General features: G+C 44.3%; 1 protein-coding gene across 1 annotated transcript in view; it reads left to right on the forward strand.

Annotated features, from left to right (window-relative positions):
* DZIP1 (DAZ interacting zinc finger protein 1) overlaps nt 1-24063 on the forward strand; it is a 56787-nt gene that overhangs the window by 5176 nt on the left and 27548 nt on the right. The window contains exons 3-9 of the mRNA XM_084596835.1: nt 3923-3994; nt 5028-5237; nt 11196-11441; nt 13673-13966; nt 15260-15457; nt 22042-22138; nt 23876-23936. Coding sequence (XP_084452961.1) covers nt 3923-3994; nt 5028-5237; nt 11196-11441; nt 13673-13966; nt 15260-15457; nt 22042-22138; nt 23876-23936 — 1178 coding nt within the window. The remainder of the gene's footprint in view (nt 1-3922; nt 3995-5027; nt 5238-11195; nt 11442-13672; nt 13967-15259; nt 15458-22041; nt 22139-23875; nt 23937-24063) is intronic.

Raw genomic sequence — 24063 nt, forward strand, 5'->3', positions numbered from 1 at the left:
AGTTAACTCAGGGTAGTAATCGAATCGGGGGAGCGTGAACGTTATCACCTTTCAGCCGCTAAGCATTGTATAAAACGATCTGGGTGCATTGGGCTTCAAGCAGGTTCTTCTTCAGTGTGAAAGCGGTAATGCTCCATTTTGGTGCAAAAATATTGTCAGTGGCGTGCCAGAAAAGTGCTCATCGGGTATGAGGGTGCATTGAATCAGAACCAAGATAACTAGTTTTTACGTAGTCGAACGTTTGACAGAACGCAGACTGAAATGGTGAATGCATTATAAACTTAAAAATATTGGGTCACTGCCCAAGTTAGAAAACTGCTCTTGTTCTAAGAATTGATAGGCATACTGAGAGGCTTTGAAGTGCCTTATTCCTGTGACAGCTTGTTTGCTGTCTGCTTGCTCATGGAAGTAAGAAAATTTCCGCCTTACCGAGCATTGCCTGAGTCACGCATCTCTGCCAATCGTTGGGCAGAGCTTTTTACTATGCGGTTTAGTATGGCTAAGAGATAGAGCTTGAAAGAGAAAGTACGCAGCAAAACACACGAGGAGTGGCGTTGACCTAATATATATTTCACCGCGTGAGGGATGGAAAAAGGAAATGTGACAAAGGACGCGACAACATAAAACGCGATGATGGAAAACAGGAAATAGAGACAGTACGACACAAAACTGAAACAGCAACACCGCAACAAACGCGCGTATCTGCTCAAAGGCCTGTGGCAAATGAACGTTGCCCGTTGCCCTCACAAGGTAGTTTCGAAAAACATATAAATCAAAGGGCACAACCATCTGTGAGAACGGACGAGCGAGGCCACAAGGGAGCAGTAACCAGGCAGAAAGCAATCGGCATTGGCGAAGAGCAGGAATAGGGCAGCAACCATGAACCTGAGCGAATTGAGGATGGCCCATTTGTCACAACAACGCACCTAGCAAGGACAGGGACAATCTTTAAGCAAGAACAAAATCGCGGAACAAATGTTATGAAAAGAAATAATTGCCACTAGTTAAGGGCGGTTAAAAGAATTTCAAAAGAACGATAGCTCGTTTTTGCTTCTTTTTGCTAATACCACATTTTATATAGTAGAAACACTCCTCATTGACGTCCAACAAAGCGCAGCCAAACTACAAAAAAAAAAGCTATAAAGGTTTGTAGCCTGTGTAGCCGCATTCCTCTGCTTAAGTGGATTCTAATGAGTAATCACTTTTTTTAATGCATGCCTCAATCCACCTGGGGGATTCCCCTAAACTTTGGACTACCAAGTATAAAGCTGCGACATCGCGCGCCCATTTCGTGATCTCTGAGAATGATGAAAATGAATGTTCTTTAAAGATAAAAGACCAAGTTTATGGTCACTTGGGGTCTTAGTCATGCGGTGATGAACCAGCTTACCATATCGTAACGCACCGACTGACAGTTTCCGTAAAAAAGCTAATTGAAATTTCTACCTTGGCTCAGCTGCAAAGCAACCAAGCCTTACCTAGTGATACCTGAGCCCCGAAGAGCACAGCGATCACTTTTATATGTAACGGTGAGAGGAAGGACTACCAGGAGAAAACCTAGCCCCAAGCAAGAGAAAAAGAGCGAGGGAAAAGGCAGATAGAAATAAACCCCCCTTTTACGAGATTACAAGCATGGAAGAAGTACCTTCGATGGCCATCCCCGTAGTAGCACGGTGCACCTTTTCTTGACGTGAAGTACATAGATCCACGAAAAGAAAAAAAGAGAAGGAAGGAAAATAATGGCGCCTTTTTGTTTCACTGAGGGTCCTCGAAGTGGCGTACAGACAGTTGTCTTTGGCGCCTTAATTCCGAACGCTTCGGTTATTTTTCAAAATCAGTTGCTGTCTTTTCCTAATTCTGGAGCAGGCACCGAAAGACTATAGGCATGCTGCTAACTCTGCAGCGGGAATCTGCGTCTAGAAATCACTTCGTGTGGATCACATCGAAGCACGCGTAGACGAACCTTTACGGTCTTTTTGGTAGAGTGTGGAACGGACTGCGACCTGTGTTTGTGGTATGGGCGCCTCAGTTTTATGTTAGTAAAGTTGACGAATCTTGTATGTCTATAATTATCGAATCGTGCAAAGAGACGTCGCTGAAACACTCGGCTGAAGCAAAATTTTTGCTGTTAATGCCTGACCTACTGGGGCATCTGGTAAGCACATTTTTGGATTGCTTCGTTCTACGAGCTTTGTGAGCTTAAAAGTGCTTTATAATCGGTTTCGGTGTCCATGAGTCCATCGAGCATAGCTAGGATGAAAAACTTTAGCGCTATCAATTTGATTATTGTTGAGAAGACCAAATGAAAAGAATATGCCCTTTTGACTACCCTTATGCAGTTGTGAAGATTACACTAAATGTCATTCTTTTGGTCTTCATTAATCTGTGTCATTCGTTGTAGGGGAGTCTTCAAAATATGCACTTGACTTCCTGCATGTATGCGCTTGCCCAATTTTCAACGTGGTTTGCGATCCTTAGGCGTCATGAAATGGTCACAACTAGATCACATCGCTTCTTATTAATTATGCCTTTCTATCATAATGTACACTTATGTTACCCCCATATATGGAGTAAAATAAGTGTACCCCATAGTATGGGGTACACTTATTTGATTGATTATGCCCCAAAATAACATTGCTGTAGCTTATTTTGATTATTTTGCCTCTATCAAAATATGGCTTCCAGCTTTACATTGAGCACCCCAAAACTTGTGTTCGTGAAGCGGGCAGCAAAGCCACACTAACATCGCGACTATATTCGACAATGAGCTAAAGTGCATATTAACCTACCATTGAATGTTAGGAATTCTTTCCCATTTGGATGCTATTACAACGTAGCTAGCTCTAATCGCCAGCCCTAACAAAAGCTCTAACGCTGTCGCTTGGATAGAAACAGAAATTTTGCTCGCTAGAAAATAACCGATATCTAGTTTTAAATGAGAACTAAGTAATCGCATCTCTTTTTAATATGTATCGATATTTACATAGCGTTGTCAGCGAGAGGCTGCACTAACTTTTTTATAATTTTCTCGAAACTTTCTTAGCAGTGTGTTGATTAAGATTTTAAATTAACTTTTAAGTTTTGCCACTTTGTTTCGGCGTCTTAATGGGTTCATTATCGGACAAATTTTGAGGACTTCAGATACGCGCGGAAAGATTATTGCCGCCTATCCTAGAAAAACGCTCAGCTGGTATTCACTCCAGCGGATGGAGCGCGTATGTGGTCAGATGAATATTTAGATATTGTTGGTATGCTTTACCCAATATAGAGGTGTTTTGTTTTAATTCATCAAATCCGCATTCAGCAAGTTTGTGTCATTGACTGCACTTCTGCCGGTAGCATCATACAATACTCAACTAGCAAGGATCTGTAAAAGTAGGCCACTCAAGGACCTACAGCTATCAGCTCCCAGGTTTGTTTAATACAGAAATGGCGATAATTTCTTGAATGAGCCAAATTCTCTCGCTCCTCTCTTGTTAATATGTTGTCTACACGAAAGTTGCATGCTAAGGACATTCGTCATAGACACATATTTTACCTTTTTAACCTTGTTAATTCAGGGCCTAATGGACGCCATTGGCCCATGGCAAGCGATTAAAGTTGGGTGTAATTGGGAACATAATTTCAACAACCGACAATTATAATGGCTTGGTTTCTTCGTGCACTGTCTATTCGCACTTCTACCGGAGCAAGATGTAGAACTAGCTGCTGCATTTGCTAGTACTATGCACTAAAGAGTACACAGCGGAAATAGTAGCATTTAGAGCAATGTTCTGAAAGTTTAAGCGAACGTTATAAGCACCCGTTTATATCGCATAATCGTGAAAATTATCACTTCCCAAAAAATGTTCTGCATTGACATGTACTTCTGCTGATTTTATAGCTTCCGTAATGTTAATGCAATGTTCTGACGCATTTGCAGGAAGGAACATCAGTGGACCCCAACTTCGTCAAGTTATTCAAGCTGGCTCAGCTGTGCATAGAGTACCTGACGGTGAGTTTTGTTTGGCAACATGTCCGCTATCTCTGCTCTATCTACAGTCTGTGTAAAACTCAGAGAGGCGTACAAATGAAGACATGAATGTTTCGCGTGGTAAATGACGACTTGCGTATATTGGCGTAATACTACTCCTGGTCGTGGGAGTATATGTTACATAGGTCGCCTGATTACCAGTCAGAAAAAAGGTCATAATGAACGGTTCGGCAAGCCGTTTCATGCACTGCTCTGTTTTTAGGATTGTGCATGTTAGTTCATAATACGTTTGCACTGGTTTTACCTAAACCTCCTCCATCTCTAGCTGCTTAGCTTATTTCCGTGGCAGCTAAACGGGATATGTTAACAAGGCAAGAGGGTTCAATAAAAGAAAACCGAAAAGCCCGGCCTTTCTTAAAAATTCTTATATCTATATCCTTTTGAGGACAGGCGTTACAGATCGATCACAGCGACTCCGAGTATGAGCTATCTTAATCAGACTCGTGTCCTCCCCTCCTCGAAATTCTGGCCTATTATTTCGGGATGATCTATATTTTACGCACACCGACAATGAAGAGCTCGTGAGTAATTTGGTATCGAGAGTCTTTTTGCAATACAGGACTGGTTGTAATTCACATTTACTTTCACAGACTGCGTACTAGCAGAGAAATATATCATTCTGGCAGGTATTTATTCCAAACACCGGCTGTCTGGCGTCCCACTATTATAGTCTCATGCTTGCACTAAAATCAATTATGTCATATTATTGTCCGCAGTAAAGCACCAAGGTCAATTTATTGGTGCGATAATACCGTCATTCAGTCTTTCGTTATATATGCGTATTCTTGAAGTGCGAGAATCCTCCTTGCACTGCACATAAATTACGCCCTACATTTTGAGAAATGGCCTCGATTTAACTGCTGTAATTTTCTTCTGCCATAAATATTACATTAACGACCTTCTGGCTGGCTAACTTTATTGCGTTCTGATTAGGTATGCTGCGAAGGCCTGTTCTTCTTTCGGCTGATTTTGAATTTGGGGTTTGGATGCACAGCACTCGCAAGAGCTTCTACTACAATCCCTAACCGACACCGAGGAGCAGCTGGCGGAGGCTACAGAGGCGCTGGAGGAAGAGCGCAAGTTCCGCATATGCGACCAGGAGGCCATCCGCGAGCTGCAGCGTGAGAATCGCAAGCGCCGGCGCATCATCGAAAACCAGCAGCTGGAGATGCTGCGCTCCGACAGGCTTGCGCCCACCGGTGCAGTTACGTATTCCTACGTGCTTTTCACGCAGGTGCAGTTCGGTAGTACTGGGCGCACCAAGTGTGCTTTCCTCTGAGCGTTGGTATCAGAAAGCGTGATTATATCAGCGACACTGCGTTTCCGCTTAGTACGTGATATACTCATGTGGTTGGTGCGCCTACTACTGGAGGCATGTGGTTGGTTTAGTACGATGACATTGAAGTTGTCGTCGAGATGCTAACCTCGTGGTCTTTGTCACGAAACTTTATGACTGCTCGATAGGGTAGTGACGTCAAAATCATATGGAATTAAACAGGCAATTCAAATTAACCTACAGTAAACCAATGATGACGTAACTACACAACCCTTATTAGTCCACATGGTCGTGGCGCTATTTTATCGCCATTATGCACTGCGTCTAAAGAACGATAAATAAATGCCTCCAAACACAAAAAAGATAGTGAAGCTAGGAATTCATCATGACCATCATCATCATCAGCTTGACTGTACCCACTGAAGGACGAAGGCCTCTCCCATATTTCTCCAATTAACGCGGTCCTGTGATAGCTGCATCCAGTTGACCTCTGCGAACTTAACCTCATCCGCCCTCCTAACTTTCTGCCTCCCCTGCTACGCTTTACTTCCCTTAGAATCCAGTTTGTTACCCTAAGCGGCCATTGGTTATCCTTTCGTCGCGATACATGTCCTGTCTGTGCCCAATTCTTCTTGATTTGCACTGAATGTCAGTGACTTGAGTTATTTTTCTGACCCACTCTGCACGTTTCCTAACTCTTAACATTATCCGTACGATTTTTTTTTTCCGTAGCCTTCTGCGTTGTCCTCAACCTAAGTAGAACCCTCTTTATTAGCCTCCACGTTTCAGCCCCATAGGTGAGTACAGGTAAGATGCAACTGTTATATACTTTCCTCTTTAGCTATACCGGTAAGCTGCTAGTCATAATCTGGGAGTACTTACCAAATGGGCTCTATCCCATTCTTATTCTCCTTGTTATTTCTCTTTCATGGTCCCGATCTGCGGTTACTGCCTACCCTGAGTAGAAATATTTGCCTACTACTTCCAGTGCTTCGCTACCTAACGTAAACTGCTGTTGCTTCCCTAGGCTATTGAACATTACCTTAGTCTTCTGCATATTGATTGTCAGGCGTACCTGTCTACTTTTGCTGTCTACGTTATCAATCATTCTTTGCAATTCATCCCCTAAGTTACTTAGCAAGGCAATGTCATTAGCAAATCGCGGATTACTGAGGTATTCTGCATCTACCCTTATCCCTAACCTCTCCCATTCCAAGTCTCTGAATACCTCTTCTAAGCAAGCTGTGATTAGTATTGGCGAGATCATGTCTCCTTGCCTAACACCTTCCTTTATAGGAATTTTGTTACTTTCATTATGCAGAACTATAGTTGGTGTGCATCCCCTATATATATCTTCCAGCACGTTCACGAATGGCTGGTCTGCACTCTGATTTTGCAATGCTCGCATGACCGCCGATGTTTCCACCGAGTCGAATGCTTTTCATAATCATCATTGCTATGTATAAGGGCTGGTTATATTCCGAGCATTTTTCTATATCCTGGTTGATGGTATGTATATTATTGATAGTAGAGTATCCTTTCCGAAAACCTGCTTGATATTTTGCTTGGTTGTAATCTAAAGTTATCCTGATTCTTTTAGCGATTACTTCGGCAAATACCTTATACAAAACAGGCAGTAAGCTGATTGGTCTAATTTTTCAAGTCATTTGCGTCGCTTTTATTATGAATAAAGAAAATGTTTGCGTCCTTCCATGCTTCCGATGCCGTCAACGACACCAGGTACTGCGTATACATGGTGGCCAGTTTTTCTAGTACAATATCCCCCCCGTCCTTCAACAAATCTATAGTTACCTGATCCTCTCCATCTGCGTTCCCACTTTTTATAGCTGGCTAGGAATTGAGCTGCTGTAATTTCCACCATCTGAGAGCGCTGCCTCTCCACCACTACTGAGCATGCGCTAAAGTCTACAATTTGGCGAAAAGACTCATACTGCGGTGTAGCCAATTGTGGACTACAGAACCACTTGATTAGCTGGAACAAGTACACACTTTTTAATATATGTCCATATCAGTACGGCAGAATTTAAGCTTTTGACGAGGTAAAACCTCATGTTCTGTAATGTCGAAATTTGGGCTTGTTGGTTCATACTTCCAAGCTGTAGCGCCCACAAGACGAGGGTCTGAGAACGAGAGGACACACACAGCGCTAACTTCCAACAACTTTAATTAGAAAACCGAAGTGGAAAGGATAGCCCGATTAGGAAGTGCATGCGTGAGTACCCCTGTGTTAATTTTCAAAGAACGAAATAGGTTACCTTCGTTCCTGCTGATCCCGTACATGACTTGTGTGATCGCGACGATGTACTGTGTATATATAAAGATGCCGTTTTTCCGAATAAATTTGTAGGAAGTTAGCGCTGTATGTGTCCTCACGTTCTCAGACCCTCGTCTTGTGTGCGCTGCAGCTTGGACTCACGTTCTGTGTCGAAAGATTGGTTGATTAGTCGACGTAGTTGTGACGTTATAAAATTCATGTGACATCAAGGACCCAATCATGAAATGCCACCAAATTGGGAAAGAATGCTCGAAAACTTAGGCAGGCGAGCAGCCTAGTTTGCAGTTGCCCGCGCAAAAGTTTCGACTAGATGCATGATGGACCAGGACTCCGAAAGAAGTGAATCCGAAAAGTTTGCTAATGGTATACCCCAAAAATTTCAAAGTCGGTCCGACATCTGGGATCCGCCACCTAATGATTTGTGGGTCAGGATGGATTAGTGCGTTGATTAAGACATGGCACTAGTGTAATCCGTCTCATCATCATCATCATCAGCCTGATTATACCCACTGCAAGGCGAAGGCCTCTCCCATATTTCTCCACTTAACCCGGTTCTGTGCTAGCTGCATCCACTTGACCCCTGCGAACTTCTTAATCTCATCCGCCCACCTAACTTTCTGCCGCCCCCTGCTACGCTTTCCTTCCCTTGGAATCCAGTTTGTTACCCTCAGCGACCATCGGTTATCCTCTCTTCGCACTACATGTCCTACCCATGTCCATTTTTTCTTCTTAATTTCTACTACAATGTCGGTAAGTTGAGTTATTTGTCTGACCCACTCTGCACGCTTTCTATCTCTTAATGTTACCCCTACCATTTTTCGTTCCATAGCCCTCTGGGTTGTCCTCAACTTAAGTAGAACTTTCTTGGTTAGCCTCCACGTTTCAGCCCCATAGGTGAGTACAGGCAAGATGCAACTGTTGTATACTTTCCTCTTAAGCGATACCGGTAAGCTGCTAGTCATAATCTGCGAGTGCTTGCCAAATGCGCTCCATCCCAATCTTATTCTTCTTGTTATTTTCTTTTCATGGTCTGGATCTGCGGTTACTACCTGTCCTAAGTAGACATATTCGCCTACTACTTCCAGTATTTCGCTACCTAATGTGAACTGCTGTTCCTTCCCGAGGCTGTTGAATATTACCTTAGTCTTCTGCATCCGTCTATCCGTAATCCGTCTATTCATCTGATACTTCCGGTTTTAAGATCTATTAGTTGCTGATTTAAAGAGATCGGTTAACGCATTCTATCAAGTTAGCTGAAAATGCAAGTAGTAAGACAGATCATTCGGCAATATCAAGCAAGCCTCAGCGACTCTTTAACACCAGTAATTTGGTTGGTTCCACAGGATCAGCATACTCCGCCTTTTTTGAAATATTAGTAGCCTTGCATACACATATTCGCCGTAGAAATAAACAACCGAGAAAAACACACATGTTATAAAATCTCGGTGTACTTAACGAGCTCAATGGAGAGACATTTGATCTTAATCTGACCTTGCTGAAACGTCTCAGACATTTGTGGGTGTCCGTACAGAAGCAGTTAACTTCCACCGCATCGATTAATGGAGCATCTGATGATACGGCTGTCAGAACTGGTGTCGCCAACGAGGCTTACGTTTCACTTTGGCAAAGGTTAGTTCTTATTTATTTTATTTTTGGGGGGTTCAACGTCCCAAAGCGACTCAGACTATGAGAGATGTCGTAGTGGAGGACTCTGGAAATTTCGACCATCTGGGACTCTTTAACGTGCACTGACATCGCACAGCATACGCGCGCCTGGCTTTTCGTCTCCATCGAAATGCGATCGCCGAGGCCGGAATTTCATCCCGCGTCCTTGGGCATAGAAGTCAAGCGCCGTAAACACTGCGCCACCACGGCGGGGTGGGCAAGATTAGTGAACAGATACATGTCAATGTGCTAATCAGAATTCTTATATAAAAAATGAAATCTTATGATCTCACAACGCTTACACGACTATATTGGTCAAGAAGACTTGGTTAAGGTTAAAAGCACAGAACTTAAAATTGTCGGAGACACGATCAAGAAGGTGCCGCACAGGAGGCACAGAAGCGATTAGAGCAGAATAACAAACAGTTTTATTGCATTGTATATGATATACAGGTTCGGTCACAAGTAAACGAAGCATACTTTTCCGTTCAAATTAAAATCATGCTTTCTGCACTGAAGACAACAAAACAATATTTGTCCAAGCGAAGGTCACTGGCGTCCACTCTCGGTTCGCACATATCCTGACTGCCAGTTTCAATTACGCAACATGCGAAAAATGCTAGAATGTAAACGCTTGCTCCGTTTATTTTGTTTTCCGCACAGGTACCTTTGTGAGTACGTTCTGAATATTCAAACATTAAGTCCAATCGACTTTGCACATCATCTTTTGTTTTTATACTATACACATTTAAACTCACTTATAAGGATACAGAAATATCAAGGAGGCATCAATGCTGTTCCAGTGATTGTTAAAATTAGTTATGTCAAAAATGAAGGAAATGAAAAACATCGGACCATTTAATGGTATGAAGCATATTTACGATGTTAATTTGTTTGCATCAACTGATCTATATTAGTGAGCTTTGTATGCTTCACGGAACTTTTGGTTCGCATTTCCTTGTAGAATGCCTAATTGCTGCATATATCGATGTGGAGGACGTTTAACAACTGTGAAGCCACTGAGGTTCTGTATTGTTAGTAAGGCATCCTTTCAAACGGCTCCTATTTATCGGCACTGTCAGCTTATGTGGCAGCCAAGAGGATCATCTTTTCGATGCAATATACGTTTTTCTTAACTGCATTGTCAATGTGCATGACTTCATGTCTCTGCATACCGCCATTATCAGTACCTCGGTGGGAGCTTCCCGAATCTTCGCTTTAGTGGCATTCCGAATAAAGCCTGCTTTTTGTAATCAATTTTTGATGAAAAAATTCGATGGTGTTGCAGAACAGAGGGAACTGTTACGGCGGAAATCAAAAGCAAGACCGATGCCTACAAACCGCGTTCACCTCAATGACTGACGAAATAACGCATATCAAACGTGGCATATGCAATTTGCACCGGCTCTGACGCATAGGCGCGTTTTCCACGGGACGCACACCCTAAGAAACGATAATAATGGACTACTCCATCGAAAGCGACTTCGGAAAGTTTTTCTTGTGTCCTACCTTGCGCCGTCACGACATGTAAGCTTTTCGATGAACACTGAACCTGTATGCCTATAGTCACATGGGATTTTAACTTCACATCACCAGGCCAATCCATCAGTAGGATCCGCTAGCTCCCTATGCCTGTGTTTCCGCAGTGTGAGCGCGGTTTTACTGGCGTGGTTGCAGCGTTCCCATATTTTGTCTCCTTTAAAGTGTCTCAGTGACAGTTGATTGTTACAGCCAATAATGCGCAACGACAGCAGTGTTTTTGAGGGTATATTTTACCCTAGAAAACAAGAAACATCTGAAGGTGCCGCGGTAGTTCATTGTTATGTTCAATATAATGTTTCATTGTAATCAGTGGGTTTGGCTGTATAGGTACTTATTGTGACTGAGTGATGCTCACTTTCTCCTTCCCGCATCGCGCCCTGCAGCCGTGTCCGTTTTGCCGCAAGGTGTTCGTTAGCCTACCGTACCTGCAAGCGCATGTGGTTCGGCGCCACCCTGACAAGCCGGCACCCACAGAGGATGCGCTGCTCGCCCAGTGGCAGCGAGTGGCCACCGGCACAGGCCTGGCCTCGACGGCCGAGCTGCAACGCGGGCTGCAGGAGCTCAGGGGTCTTTTGCTTCTCCAGCGGCAGCAGCCTGGCGACGATGGCACCGAACATAATGAAGACAAGGTGAGGGGGCCGCCTTATGGTGAAAGGAAAGACGCAATAACTGCGAACGAACAAGACAAGAAAATAGTTCAAAAGAGAAATTGAAAGATGAGCATAGTACTGAAAAGCTAGAAAAAATATTGGCTATAGCTGGTGTTGATGCCACCATTTATTTCCTGTAGCCTTTAGGTGAGCTGTCTGTTACGGACTAGAAACGACGTCTGTTTCACTCGGCGCATGCTTTTTTTCGCTCATAACGGTAAAAGTGGGTAGAACGGGGCGAATTGCGCTGTGCGATGTGCAAGGGTGACTGTGGTGCATATGTTCAGAGGTAGTAATAAGCCTACATTTATGTAGTTGTGGCCTTTTATGCTGTGTGGCCTTTTATACGGGAGGAGACAGCATTCTTATGGCACCTCCTTCACACCTTTCTTCGGTTAAACTTCAAGAGTTAACCACACCCTACCTGCATGCGGCATTTTGAACTGAGCTAATGAAAACCACCTGCGCGATTTCGTTTACTAATAAGAGCATACTCTCTCTCTCTCTCTCTATCACCTTGATGCTCGCAATTTTATCTCCATAAATGAAAAATGCAAACTACATACTTTCTAATTTAAGGTGGGGTGCGACATTGACAATGCGTATCAAGATTTCGCTGTACAGAAGTAGTAGTGAAAGCTATTGCCATACATTTAGCAAGAAATTTTAAAGTTAGCCAAAAATATATTCTAGTTAAAAATTGGTTTTAACCTCTGAGTAGTATATTTATTTTTGTTTTTATTTTTTAATGTATGTACATTTTACTTGAGATTTACTATTCGCAAGACATTGCAATTTTGTACAAAGGTATAGCAATAAAGGCTTTACGAAGTGGAACTAAAATCACGCGCATAAAACAAAGCTCGACTTGTCATGTTTTTTGCTTTGTTATTGCATGAACATTATTACTTATGACTGGTCTTTATGTACTGAAAAATTGAAATGTTCCTAAGTCATTCATCCTAGCTCCAAATATGTGAAAGCCACTAATTAACACATATGAGATTTTGTGCTTGCTTATGCTGCATAGCTGCCGAGTAAAAAGGTACACAAACATCCAAAATGTTGTTTTGAGAAAAACGCCAATATAGTCTTTGCAAACAGTTTTATTCAAATATTCGCTGGGCTGTAGTGTTTGGAAGTGGCAGCATAGCTGCATTGCTGTAGTTTTGCCATTGTTTATTCGGTCCTTTCTTTCTGTTTCGCTTAGGACGTCACCTTGAAATCACTTTTTTGGCCCGCTTCTGTTTATAGATGTTGCCGTTGACACACACAGAGGTCTCGGATTGGCTCTTTAATGTTTCAGCACTGTTACTCGTGCCACGTTTCTGTATTAATCATTGCAATTGTATCATCGACAGCTGTGTCAATTGTTTTGAGCTTGAAAGATGTGGTTTTAGACACCATACCGTGAACGCATCATAAATTCACAGCGGGTCGTGGTAAATGCGTTTTACAGCATCCATCACAAGAGCATGTGCCATACCGAAACTGAAACCGGAGTTTCTGATCAAAAACTACACAGAAATTACTTTCTGCAAGGGTCGATAAGGAAGTTGCCGTGCCCAGGTGCACCCGATTTTTCTGTCAATGTCTTAAACGAAAAGAACAAAATATTGTTAACCGCAAATACAAAAGTGTGATATATTCTCAGAATGAAAATGGTTGGTTGGTTGGTTTGTGGGGTTTAACGTCCCAAAGCAACTCAGGCTATGAGAGACGCCGTAGTGAAGGACTCCGGAAATTTCGACCACCTGGGGTTCTTTAACGTGCACTGACATCGCACAGCGCACGTTAAATTATCTATAACATTATTGCAAAACCATAAACGCAAATTTTTTGACCAAACTAAGTCTCACCCTCGTCGGCCTTAGATGCAGAATTAGGCAACTCAAAAAACAGTAATGGAGAGAGGAGCAAAGAAACAAGTAACATAAAACAGGGAGCAGACTAATATGGCATGAACTTGAGTGCAGCCTTTGTAATGACTTTCAACAGTTATTCTGTGGAAGCAGTGGCATAGCGTTCTACATAGCGCTGCAGTATCGCTTATGTGCCGCAAACTGATTCGATTGACTGTTTCCACTAGCCTGTGACTCAATACGTCATTGCCAGATGTGCGAACACATGTTATATTTTATTGATGGTTATGCAATAACAACATACATAACTGACTGGTATGAACTAACTCTGAGCTTCACTGCTCGCAGCTGCTGTTCCGCGATGAGCTGTTGTGTCGGCTGGACGAGCTGCAGCGCAAGTGCGACAGCCTGGCGGCGAGCGGGCCTAGGCATCCCGGCGGTGCGACCGCCGCCGGTGAGGCTAGCCCATGGGAGATGTCCGTCGAGCCACCGGGGTCCTTCTCGGAGGGCCAGGCTTTGGCGAGCCTGTCGCAGCAGTTGCTGCAGCAAAAGGAGGAAGTTAGCCGTCTGCTGGCCCAGCAGGAGCGCCTCTTCTTGCAACGCATGGACGCTCTTGCCAAGGACGTCGTAGCTCTCACTAAGGCGAGCATATGACCTTAGTATACCTTTGCATGGAGGTGGAGTGCGACAAAATAGTTTCTTGGCACAGCAAGAAGCTATTTTATATCAGTTTACTGCCCTTTAGTTTTGAAGGATGCCGCGACAGCTTCATGTTGTGGCTGAGACCAAAATAATATGGCTTTATGACTTTTTTTTTACTAAGACTGTAAGTATGCCTAATCAACGCAACGGCTAAATTGCCAACAGAAGGAGTAAGCAGTTTATAAGCCGTACATAATAGGTTTGAGAGTAGCTGCGGAGGCAATTAGGGCTAGACGCTAAGGTAATCTGGATTTTAACGACAGTCAGTTTCACTGTGTTGTTTGGCACACCCGCAGCAGCGCTTGCCTTCATTCTCCAGTACTTCTTCAGCAGAGTCTTTTGTATTGTTCTAGCGTGCCCTGTGGCACGAAATAATTTCAAAATAAGAGTGAAGGTCTCATTCACGATTTAAACCAGTAGAAAGCCTAGTAGGGGTCAATGATGAAGTCCTTTTATTCACTGATCTACATCCTGCGGTCGACCTAAGGGTGGTCCGCATCTGAATAGGTGTTTCTCCCGAAGGCCATGTATAAATATACTAGTTCAGAGCTTGCGTTCAGTGTCCACTTCGTAGAAAGGAGTCGGACGCAAGACACCGCAGTCGCCGATGGTGCATGATATTGTGGCGGCCATGGCCAGGCTACCACAGGGTGAGAGCGACAGTGATGTTGGCTGAACAGCGCATGTGCCTCTTGTCACAACCAGGAAGTCACTGAGCTACAGGTGCGAAGAGTGTTACCGAGGTGGTTTTGAGAATGCTGAAAATGAGGAGCGAGCTTTGAATGGGCTGACAATTTCAGTAGCTGTACGAGTGATCCAAGAGAATAAATTAAGTGAGGAGTATTTGCAAAACTTTGATATAGCTATCACCTTCAATCGTTTTGCCTGAATCCAACTTTATTGAGGGAATTTACCAATGACAATGTAGAATATCCACCCGCCTGCTGTACAGTGCCACTGTTAATGAGTAATCTTCAAATGCAAATAAATATTTTGTCCTAAGGACATGGGGGACTGCTTTCGTATGAACTCCTGTTGACAGGCATGACGTCGAAAACACGAGCTTCTCGATCTCCTTGAAGAACATACGTAGCCGTTCTGCTTTTGATGCCGCTGACATTTCGCTCCAGCTCACACCTCCCGCCCTAGACTGGAAGACGTTTTGCAAAACTGAGACCACTCCATTATCACATATACAGATGAAAATATTTCATAACCCCATTTTGCTTCCAGACGAGCACAACTCTCGAGCGCAAGTTGTCCCACATGGAGGACCCCCACTGTGGGTACAGCCGACGCTCGCTGCTGTTCAGGAACCGCCCCGTAGCGCATCAGCTCGCGAGTCTCCTTCCAGAAGGGTCGAGCTCTCCAGTGCGCCTTTCGAGGCCCTACTCCGAGGCGCTCAGAGCTTCGCCTCTACGCTTCCCGCAGGTAAACCAAAAGGAGCAGAAGTGGATAGCGTTGATTAACACAGGTATTCAATTTATATCATTTTTGTCGTTGACGTTATATCTTGGGCTTTTTTCGCATTCCTTTTCATTAAGCTGTAACGCCCGGTATTCTCACTAGTGGAATGTTGGCGAAATGTTCACGTGATGGTGTCGAACTGAAGTAACAAGGAAGCAAATGGGAGGGGGCTGTCGTCAGCCTGCAAGGGCACTTGTAATTTGGACCATCCTGCCCTAGATAAGGGATGAATGGTTGTTTTTATCGCGTAGAACCTGTGAATAATGTGTCGCACGATGTTCCTATTCTTTCCCAATGAACAGAGTTCACGTGCAGATAAAAGCCGGCCACTTACGGCTTACTTTTTATGACATGATAACTGCGTTTGCTCTTGGGGTTCTTGTTTCTCTGTATATATTACGCCACTTAGATACTGCCGGCGACACAGCGTCACTTCTTTCCCAAGTGTGACCGTCCGAGTTATTTTTCACTTCTTGGCGCCACAACAAACTACAAATAACACTGAGGCATATTGGTTCTGGTTGTCATCACCGGGATGCAGAGCAGGGAGACACTTTCACAGCACTATAAGCCGGGGTAGTTACAAAGGCGCAAAAAGAGGTTGAAATCTTTTTTTTCCCATCGCAAAGTTAACATTTTGCAGTAAGCAAATCAACAAAACAATGAACTGTCTGGTAAAAAATTGTTTTGGCTCTTCGCGCCGCAGCTGATGCTGAAGCACAGGAAACACACTCTACCGAGCGGCGTTAAAAGGCTAACATTGTGGCTAGAAGCGTTGTCGCACAAGCAGAAACTGGGTACTTAAGCCAGATCCCTTTCAAAAAGCGTATGTTTATATCAATCAGCAAATCTTAAGTGCGAGAATACTAGAAGAATGGATGAGCTCCTGTAAATCCTTAGGCGAATCCATATGATCTCAAAAGTTTCATTTCATAAGTATCGTGCAAGGATATAAGCGCTAATGAACGCAAAATGAAGGCCGCAATGACAATGACTGAAGGTATGAGCTTGTGGACTTTCTACTAAAAGCGTGCGAAAATTGAATATGATTTATTAAGAAAGACGAATACAATAGCACCGCTAAGGTAAAAAGCAAATGTAAACTGAAGTCCTCTTGGTGGGACTTCGATACTTCATTGTTTTACGTTCGCATTTTTTTGTAATTTACGTCGAGAGCTACTGTGTCGGTTCAGATTGGCTCCAAGAGGGAACCTGCACTGCATAGGTGGAGCTGCAATTGTACTGCAGTGTGACCCAAAAACGCTGCTGTTAGCCGCTTGGCTCGCGATAAACGACGGAGCACACTCAGCAGCATTATAGATACGCGTGTGACAGATAGCGTTCTTGCCCAGGCGCTCTCAATGTAGCCCAGTTATCTGACACATGCCATGCAATGTTTCACCAGAGGGTGCAATCTTATCCTTGCAAGCTCATGCAGGTGGCGTGGAAACGTCCTGAAAAGCCGTCTCAGAAGTGTTTGCTCTTCTCGCTAGAATATGTGTTACGGTGCGGTGATCGACATAGCAAACTTGAGTGCAGGTTGAAACCTACCATGCTCTTCCTTCTCCCCTGCCCCTTGCCCTCGATGACAGGTCAGGAAAGCGTTGGACATTTTTGGGGAAAGAGAAAAGGGATGTACTGCTTTGGCGAAAGAATGTTGAAGGCATGCCGCTTCGAGCGTTTCCATTAACGTGCAAGAGTCGGATATGAGAAACTCAAAAGTGTTTGCACTGGTGCATAGACATCACCCATAATACGAAAGGGCATCCGATGCAAACGAGTTTGTAGGTCTTCCTTAAGAGGGACAACTCGGGTATGAAAACCTTGTAGGCTCGCGTGACGTTCCCGGTTCGACCGCACTCTACTTGTGCCTCGGTATTGGACATTGCCATTTCATTGAAGCCAGAACACACCCAACGTCCCTGTGGTAGAGACCACGGGCAGGGTCACTCTCACATTTAACATGGCTCCATGTGGCCTCGCACCTGCTCAGCGCCATTGCATCTAACATGTTCGCAAATTAATGCAGAGTGGCGTTCGAGAAGAAAGATATTGGAGTGGTGCGTCGCGTCACCTGCCACTTTGCATGAAATATCTGCCGATGTGGTCACAACGGGGCACTGGAAATGCGCTGCTACGCGGATTCGTGTTAGGGCTAAGAACAACTGACCCTGTAGAGGCCGCGTACTGGCCTTCTATTTGAAAAATTTACTTTAAAGAAATGCTTTAGATGTGCACTGCAGATAAAATAGATATAATTAAATAAATATCTTGTTGTCATATTTATTGCTGCAGTCGCGCGGATTGTACAAAGATAAGAACCATGTTTACACCATCTTTGCAGTCAGCAAAATCCACCACCGCGTTGAGGCATGAAATAACTGTGACCGATGCGGTAAACGGAAACCACGCTGTCGACGTGCATCAGACGGGTTTTCGCCGCGCATGTCATGTTTGCCAGTAGTCTACTAGGATCCGTTTTGAAACTCGAGTTTTAGTTTTTCCCAATTTTTAAGAATCTTGAACCACAGGACTAAACACCTATAGATAACATGCCTGATGGTGCCGTGGACACGAAATGAACACACAAAATTAAGAAATACGTTTACAGCATCGTTTTGTGGTGTGCAGTTTAGAAGAATGCATAGCACCTAGCAACAAACCACTGCATCCATCAGAATAAAAACAGTACCAACTAATGCCGTAGAGAATGAATGAAGCGAAGAGCCATTTTGCACACTATTTGGAGTCCCCAAGAATGACGAAAACAAACGGAAACAGCAGGTGGGCTGTGACAAAATTCACTAGACAGCGGGACTTAGCCCCACTTATAGAAGTTGCCGCTTGCCGCACGCACTGACTATACCACTGTCTCCGTCATGGTGAGGTACAGCGTCAGCACGCTGAACTCGAATGCTCGAAAGTGGGGTCTGGATTGCAGCTAGCGCCACGATGACGTGGCCAGGATAGCTAAGTGAGCAGTTGTATATGACTTATCTGTCGCCATCAGAGTGTGGTTCATAAGTATCCGTGTCACCGCGTTTCGCTCCTGGCTACCATCTCAATAGAAACGTGCACAGATTATGTTATACTCTACTTATTCTGGCCAACCCAACATGGCGTGGGGCCGAACGAGCTTACGTTTTGCCTCAAAACTGTCACTTGAAAAATAAAGTTTGAGAGGAAGGAAATGCGGGTTCATTAAATGTACAAGACTGAATAAAAAATAAAAATGTCGGTTAGTTTTTCAGCTTTTGTAGGCAAATCTTCTTGATTCTTGAGCCTTGAGACCAAACTTATCATACTCCATGTGAGGTTGCAGAAATAGGCAACCTGCAACGAAGCTTGCTGTGTCGATCGTCGCGCCTTAACACATATCCTAGCGAGAAGAGCAAACACTTCTGAGGCGGTTTTTTAGGGCGTTTTCACGCCACCTGCATGAGCTTGCAGGAATCAGACTGCACGCTATGTTGACGCTTTCCATGGCATGTATCAGATAACTGGACAACATCGAGAGCGCCTGGACAAGGACGTTATCTGTCACACGCGTATCTATAATGCGGCTGAATGTGCTCTGTCGTTTATCGCGAACGAAGCGGCTAACAGCAGCATTTTTGAGTCACGATGCGGTACAATGGCAGCCCCACCTATGCAGTGCAGGTTCCCTATAAGCAAACTGCAACGCGTTTTCTGTGTGTTTCAGTTCGACCTCATCCACGAGTAAAACGCGATCAGTCTCATTGCAGCGGCTAGTCGTTCGGCGTTCGTGCTGACGGCTATATGGTCGGGAATGTGCCAAGCATTCTATCGTTTCTTATGCACGTTTCTAAAGCTGCGACGTCGTCACTCGACAGAAGGAACCAATGCCAGAAGACCATATAGACATGAAATGAAACAATGACTCCCAGTGGAATTTATTCCCTAATTCCGGGAAAAGGGAACGTGATAATAAACAATGAAGGCGGTAGGTATTTGCGTGATGAACACAGCGATAACTTTGCAGGAATACATGCAATAGAGCATTTATTACATGCTTGCGGAAACACTTGCCCTTATTGGTGATTAAAGCTCGCCGGGGTGGATCAGAGGGCAACCGTCTACTGTGCCCCAGGACGCTGGATCGAATCCCGGCCTTAGCGGTCGCTTTTCGATGGAGACAAAGAATAGGCGTCCGTGTGCCTGTGTGATGTCAGTGTACGTCAAAGAACACCAGTTTGTCGAAATTGCAGGAGTCCTCCACTTTTTCCCGTCACTTTTCCGTCTATTTCCGTCTCTCATAGCCTGAGTCGCTTTGGGACCTTAAACCCCAAACCAAATTAAACGTATTGGTGTTTGAAGCGGCCGAAGAGGGATTAGATGTTACATGGTTACATGTCAGCAAACGCAAGTATTGTCAGCCGCAAAAGTTTGCGGAATCTCCAACACGTGCAGAGCGCCGAAAATCTTCATTGCAACGCCATCGGCCGCAATGGAGCTCGATGACGAACCTAAAGGAAATTGCGCCCGAAACGGGCTTTGCGCACGTCGGTCATTTCATCGCCATCACGAATGCCTTGTCGCTTGCTTCACTGTAACGCATTAACGGAAGCAGCTGAGGCGCTGTGACATTCTACACCGGTCCACATTGGAAGGCGCGATGTAATGAGGTCGCCTACTCTTTTCGCACCCTGCCCTGTGGAGGGATAGTGACACAGTGATTTAGCGGCAGCAACGAGCGTCAAAAGCATCCGGGATCCCGGGGAAGCAATAGCCGAGGCATGCTTGATAGTGAATAAAGGACGTGCGCGCTCTAAGAATGCTTCAGGCGCAATATCCCTTAGCCTCGCCATCAGGCATAATTGCAGCAGATAGCTCAACAATGCACTTTTCCTTCGCTTCGTCACGCGCTGGAGATCCCGCATACTTTTGCTGCTGACTGTACGTTCCAGGGATGTAAGCCACCAGACCCAGAAGAAGGTATACTATACTGCGTGGTTACGATGAAGGTGCAGTTGTTCTCAACGCGTGTCAGATTTTCTCTGCGTTTTATTAGCTTGGCGGTTCGGCTCTACTGCGGGGGGTCTGATATGTGAGCACGGACATTTAGCATTTGCTGCAATTAACCGATGCGAAGTCAGTGTCGGCGTCAATCGACCTCCCAGAAAGCACCGTGCCCCAACTATGAATTCGGGGGCTCATTCAGTGACGCGGTAATTTGCCACAGCTGTTTGTGTTCTCGATAAGAGTTGCCTTGGTTCTCCGATTCCAACAAGAACACCGAAGCATGGCAGGTGTTATTCTCGAGCGTGTAATGCTCATCTTTATAACCACTGGTATACCCCCCGAATGTCCTTATTCATGAGAAGAGCACAGCGATTGAGTGTCGCTTCACTAAATGGCCGACATGCGTGAAATTGAACAGATGGTTATAGTGATACATGATGATACTTGCCACCCTTATTAACGGAAAGTCCGCGGCTTCAACCGCTCGGCCAAGCAAAAAGCAGACAGTTAGAATCGTTTGAGTCCGGATGGGATAAATTGTCTGCATTAAAGACTCGCGCCATCAAATGTTCAAGCCGGCGCTTCATCACTTCTTGCGCCGCGTTTCTGTCTCGAATCTCTTCAAAGCCATGCGGTTGACCGTAAATCCGTTTTGGACCAAGACTGAAATTCACTGAAGCCTATCACCACATCTCACTGTTACTTCCTCTGCATTACAAAGACGGCAATCCTTCGGTTCCAACAGGGAGAAAGCAGAGCCACTTACCGGTTAAAGACGCAGATGGCGCGTTTAAACAACCGATCCATCATCCAGCCATTATAACAGCCTCGTCAATGACACGTGTTTCCCCTCCTTTTCATTAGTAAACCTATTTACAAGCGCTGCTCACATTTTGGCTTACGGCTCACTGTCTGCCCCTTCCTTAAACTTGGCGGCAGCTTATGGTACCCGTGGGTCTTGCGCTGCAAGCGCTCTTTTAAGCACAGGGTTCAATGCGAAAATAGCACCAATTTTTCGTAGTGCGAGATTTCTGTACAAAATATAGTGCAGTTTCATTCTTTAGCTGATCAGCAACTGGTTCTTAGTTTGGAGTTGATTTTGCTCAACAGAGTGCCTTCACTGCAGTAGCGTACACAAGCTTCTCTACAGAAACAGTGTGTGACAAACGTCAACAAAAACAATCAGTTTTACATAGGGTACAGTAATTTCTTAGCTCAAACTACACTAGGCTCGCTGAAGTTTTTTGCTATTGGACACGATACGTGTAGCGTGAGCCTAAGGGAAGGTTTTTTTCATTCTCGCCTAATTTATACCTTCAGTGAAAGAAGGCTCCCCACAAGCACCCTGCGTCAATTTCATTTGTAACATATGGAATGCAGCTGCACGAAATCTTTTTAAGCCAGTTTTTAACAGTGCTTTGTAACGCGATGATTCTAAAATGTATGTTACGTCCTCGATGTACTGATTATTACCTTAAGACATACATCTTGCGGACATTTTCTCCAGTTTATTTTTCTATCTTTTTTGTCCCTCGTGGAAAGCTCCCATTGTTTATTATTTCCAGAGCACACTGTCAGTTCCCGTGCCAGCCCCAAGACAACGCGTACTCTTCAACGGCACAGGTCTCCTGCAGGCACCGTCCGTAGCGCTACCAAGCAGAGGTGAGCCCCATGAATTGCTTTTTTTTTCTTTCACTTGCGATTCAAGTGATTGCAATAAGTATTATCAACTGATATAATTTGCGGCTGAGCACGATTGCCAACTCTTTATTGACTGAACCTTACCACAGTCTCCTCCATACAGCGTACCATGGGCAAACTTCCTATACCATGTGCAACCTTCAGCTACTCTATAGGCAATTGCAAAATAAAATTTTTTCTTTGTTAGGGTTAGCGTCTATTCGTAAACGCGCTTTTCACATTTTACAAATTATGCTGTTTTCATGTGAACGCTGCACAGAGTCAGAGCAGACGAAAATCCCAACTTTGGTTTTAGTTTCTACTTTGGGCTATGGCTTGGTCGGAACTGAGACCCTATTATTCTTTTACCACGATAGGGTTAACGCTGCCTTTCTGTACAAAATCCTTGCGTCAGTGTAAAAGTAGGTTTAAAGTACTTCGTCATGGAGCATTGCTAGAACTGCTGAGCGATCATGGACATGTGATTTTATCTGAAGTAGTTTAGTCCCTCCTGCAGCAATGTATCATTCATTGCTCTGCTACGCTCGAACATCCGCAGACTAATGGTCGGGTCGAACGATTCAGTCGAACCATAGGTGACATGTCTCGAATGTACTTCACTGCCGATCATACCATCTGCGACATATTGCTACCCTTTTTCACGTATGCATACAACACCGCTATGCAGAGCACTACGAGAATCGTAATTTTTTCAATTTTATGAACGTGAGCCATTGTCTCCACTAAGCCTAATAATCCCTTACCGGCCCAGTTCTTTTCAATCCGCCACCGTATCTAGAGCTCCGATCTAGACATGCTGAGGAGTGCAGGCAGCTTGCTCGCTCGCTCATATCTGCCGACCAGGGACGACAGAAATATCGTTTTCACGCCAGTAACGCCGCCGACAACTTTCTTCGTAAAGTTCTTATTCGGCTACGTGTGCCTTCTACATCACCTGGCCTTCATTTTACAATAGCACGGAAAGGCTTCTTGCACTAAATAATCCGCATTTTAATAGGCCCAAGCGACTCCTGTCTCTAAATTCGCTTATCTTATACTTCGATGCATTATTGATTTTATCAGATTTCTACAGAAATTAATATTCCTGTCATATGAGTCTTTCTCCCAGTTAGCCGCCTCACAAACTCTGGTCCAAACGCGCGGAGTTCCGCTGCATACGACGACATTTTCTGCATGAACATAGTGCATTTGCGCAGTTATATAGTGTCCCTGTACTGTTTTCACAAGGTGAACAAATGAGTACCTCTGTTCCGGGCGCTACGTTTTGTTTAAACGTCTATCATGCGTGTGTACTTCAGAATGTCACAAAATTAGGACAGAACGCAATGACGACTAAAGCCTCAGCCTGATATACTCAAATTTTATGTGGATTCCCAATTCCATGTTTTCCGAACAGCAATATTGACAAATAGGCAGCAGTGTCAAAATATAGTCATTCGAAAGGGGAGTATCTGTCCCACACTAACTTTCCGTTGAGATGCAGTAAAGGAAAACGGGAAAAATAAAACAAAGTTCGATTAGGAGAAAAGAATAATTGTAATGATTAGTTCTGTAAGTGTTCTGACATAACTTTAAATAGTCTGGATTACACGAATTGCAGTTGCGTCTTCTGCCTCGAAGCCTCTTTTATTTAGCCATTATGAAGAAGTAGGGCCACGACCGGCAATGTGTTTTCCACATTCATCTTTTTCTTCGCAGAATCCAGAATTCATGCGAAGGTTGCCCAAAGTGGTCCCTTAAAAGATCGGCATGACAGCAAGTAAGGACGGCTTCGCGAGCCTTGTTCATGAGTTCATGTGCTAGAATTGAAAGTGATTGAATTTAGTTTCTTTGAAGAAGCAGAGGTCTATGTGACTCAAGAGGATTTTTTTCATCTACGATGAGCT

This window comes from Amblyomma maculatum, chromosome 3 (genome assembly GCF_055883805.1).
Source record: "Amblyomma maculatum isolate TAMU_Amacu chromosome 3, ASM5588380v1, whole genome shotgun sequence".
Lineage (NCBI taxonomy): Eukaryota > Metazoa > Arthropoda > Arachnida > Ixodida > Ixodidae > Amblyomma > Amblyomma maculatum.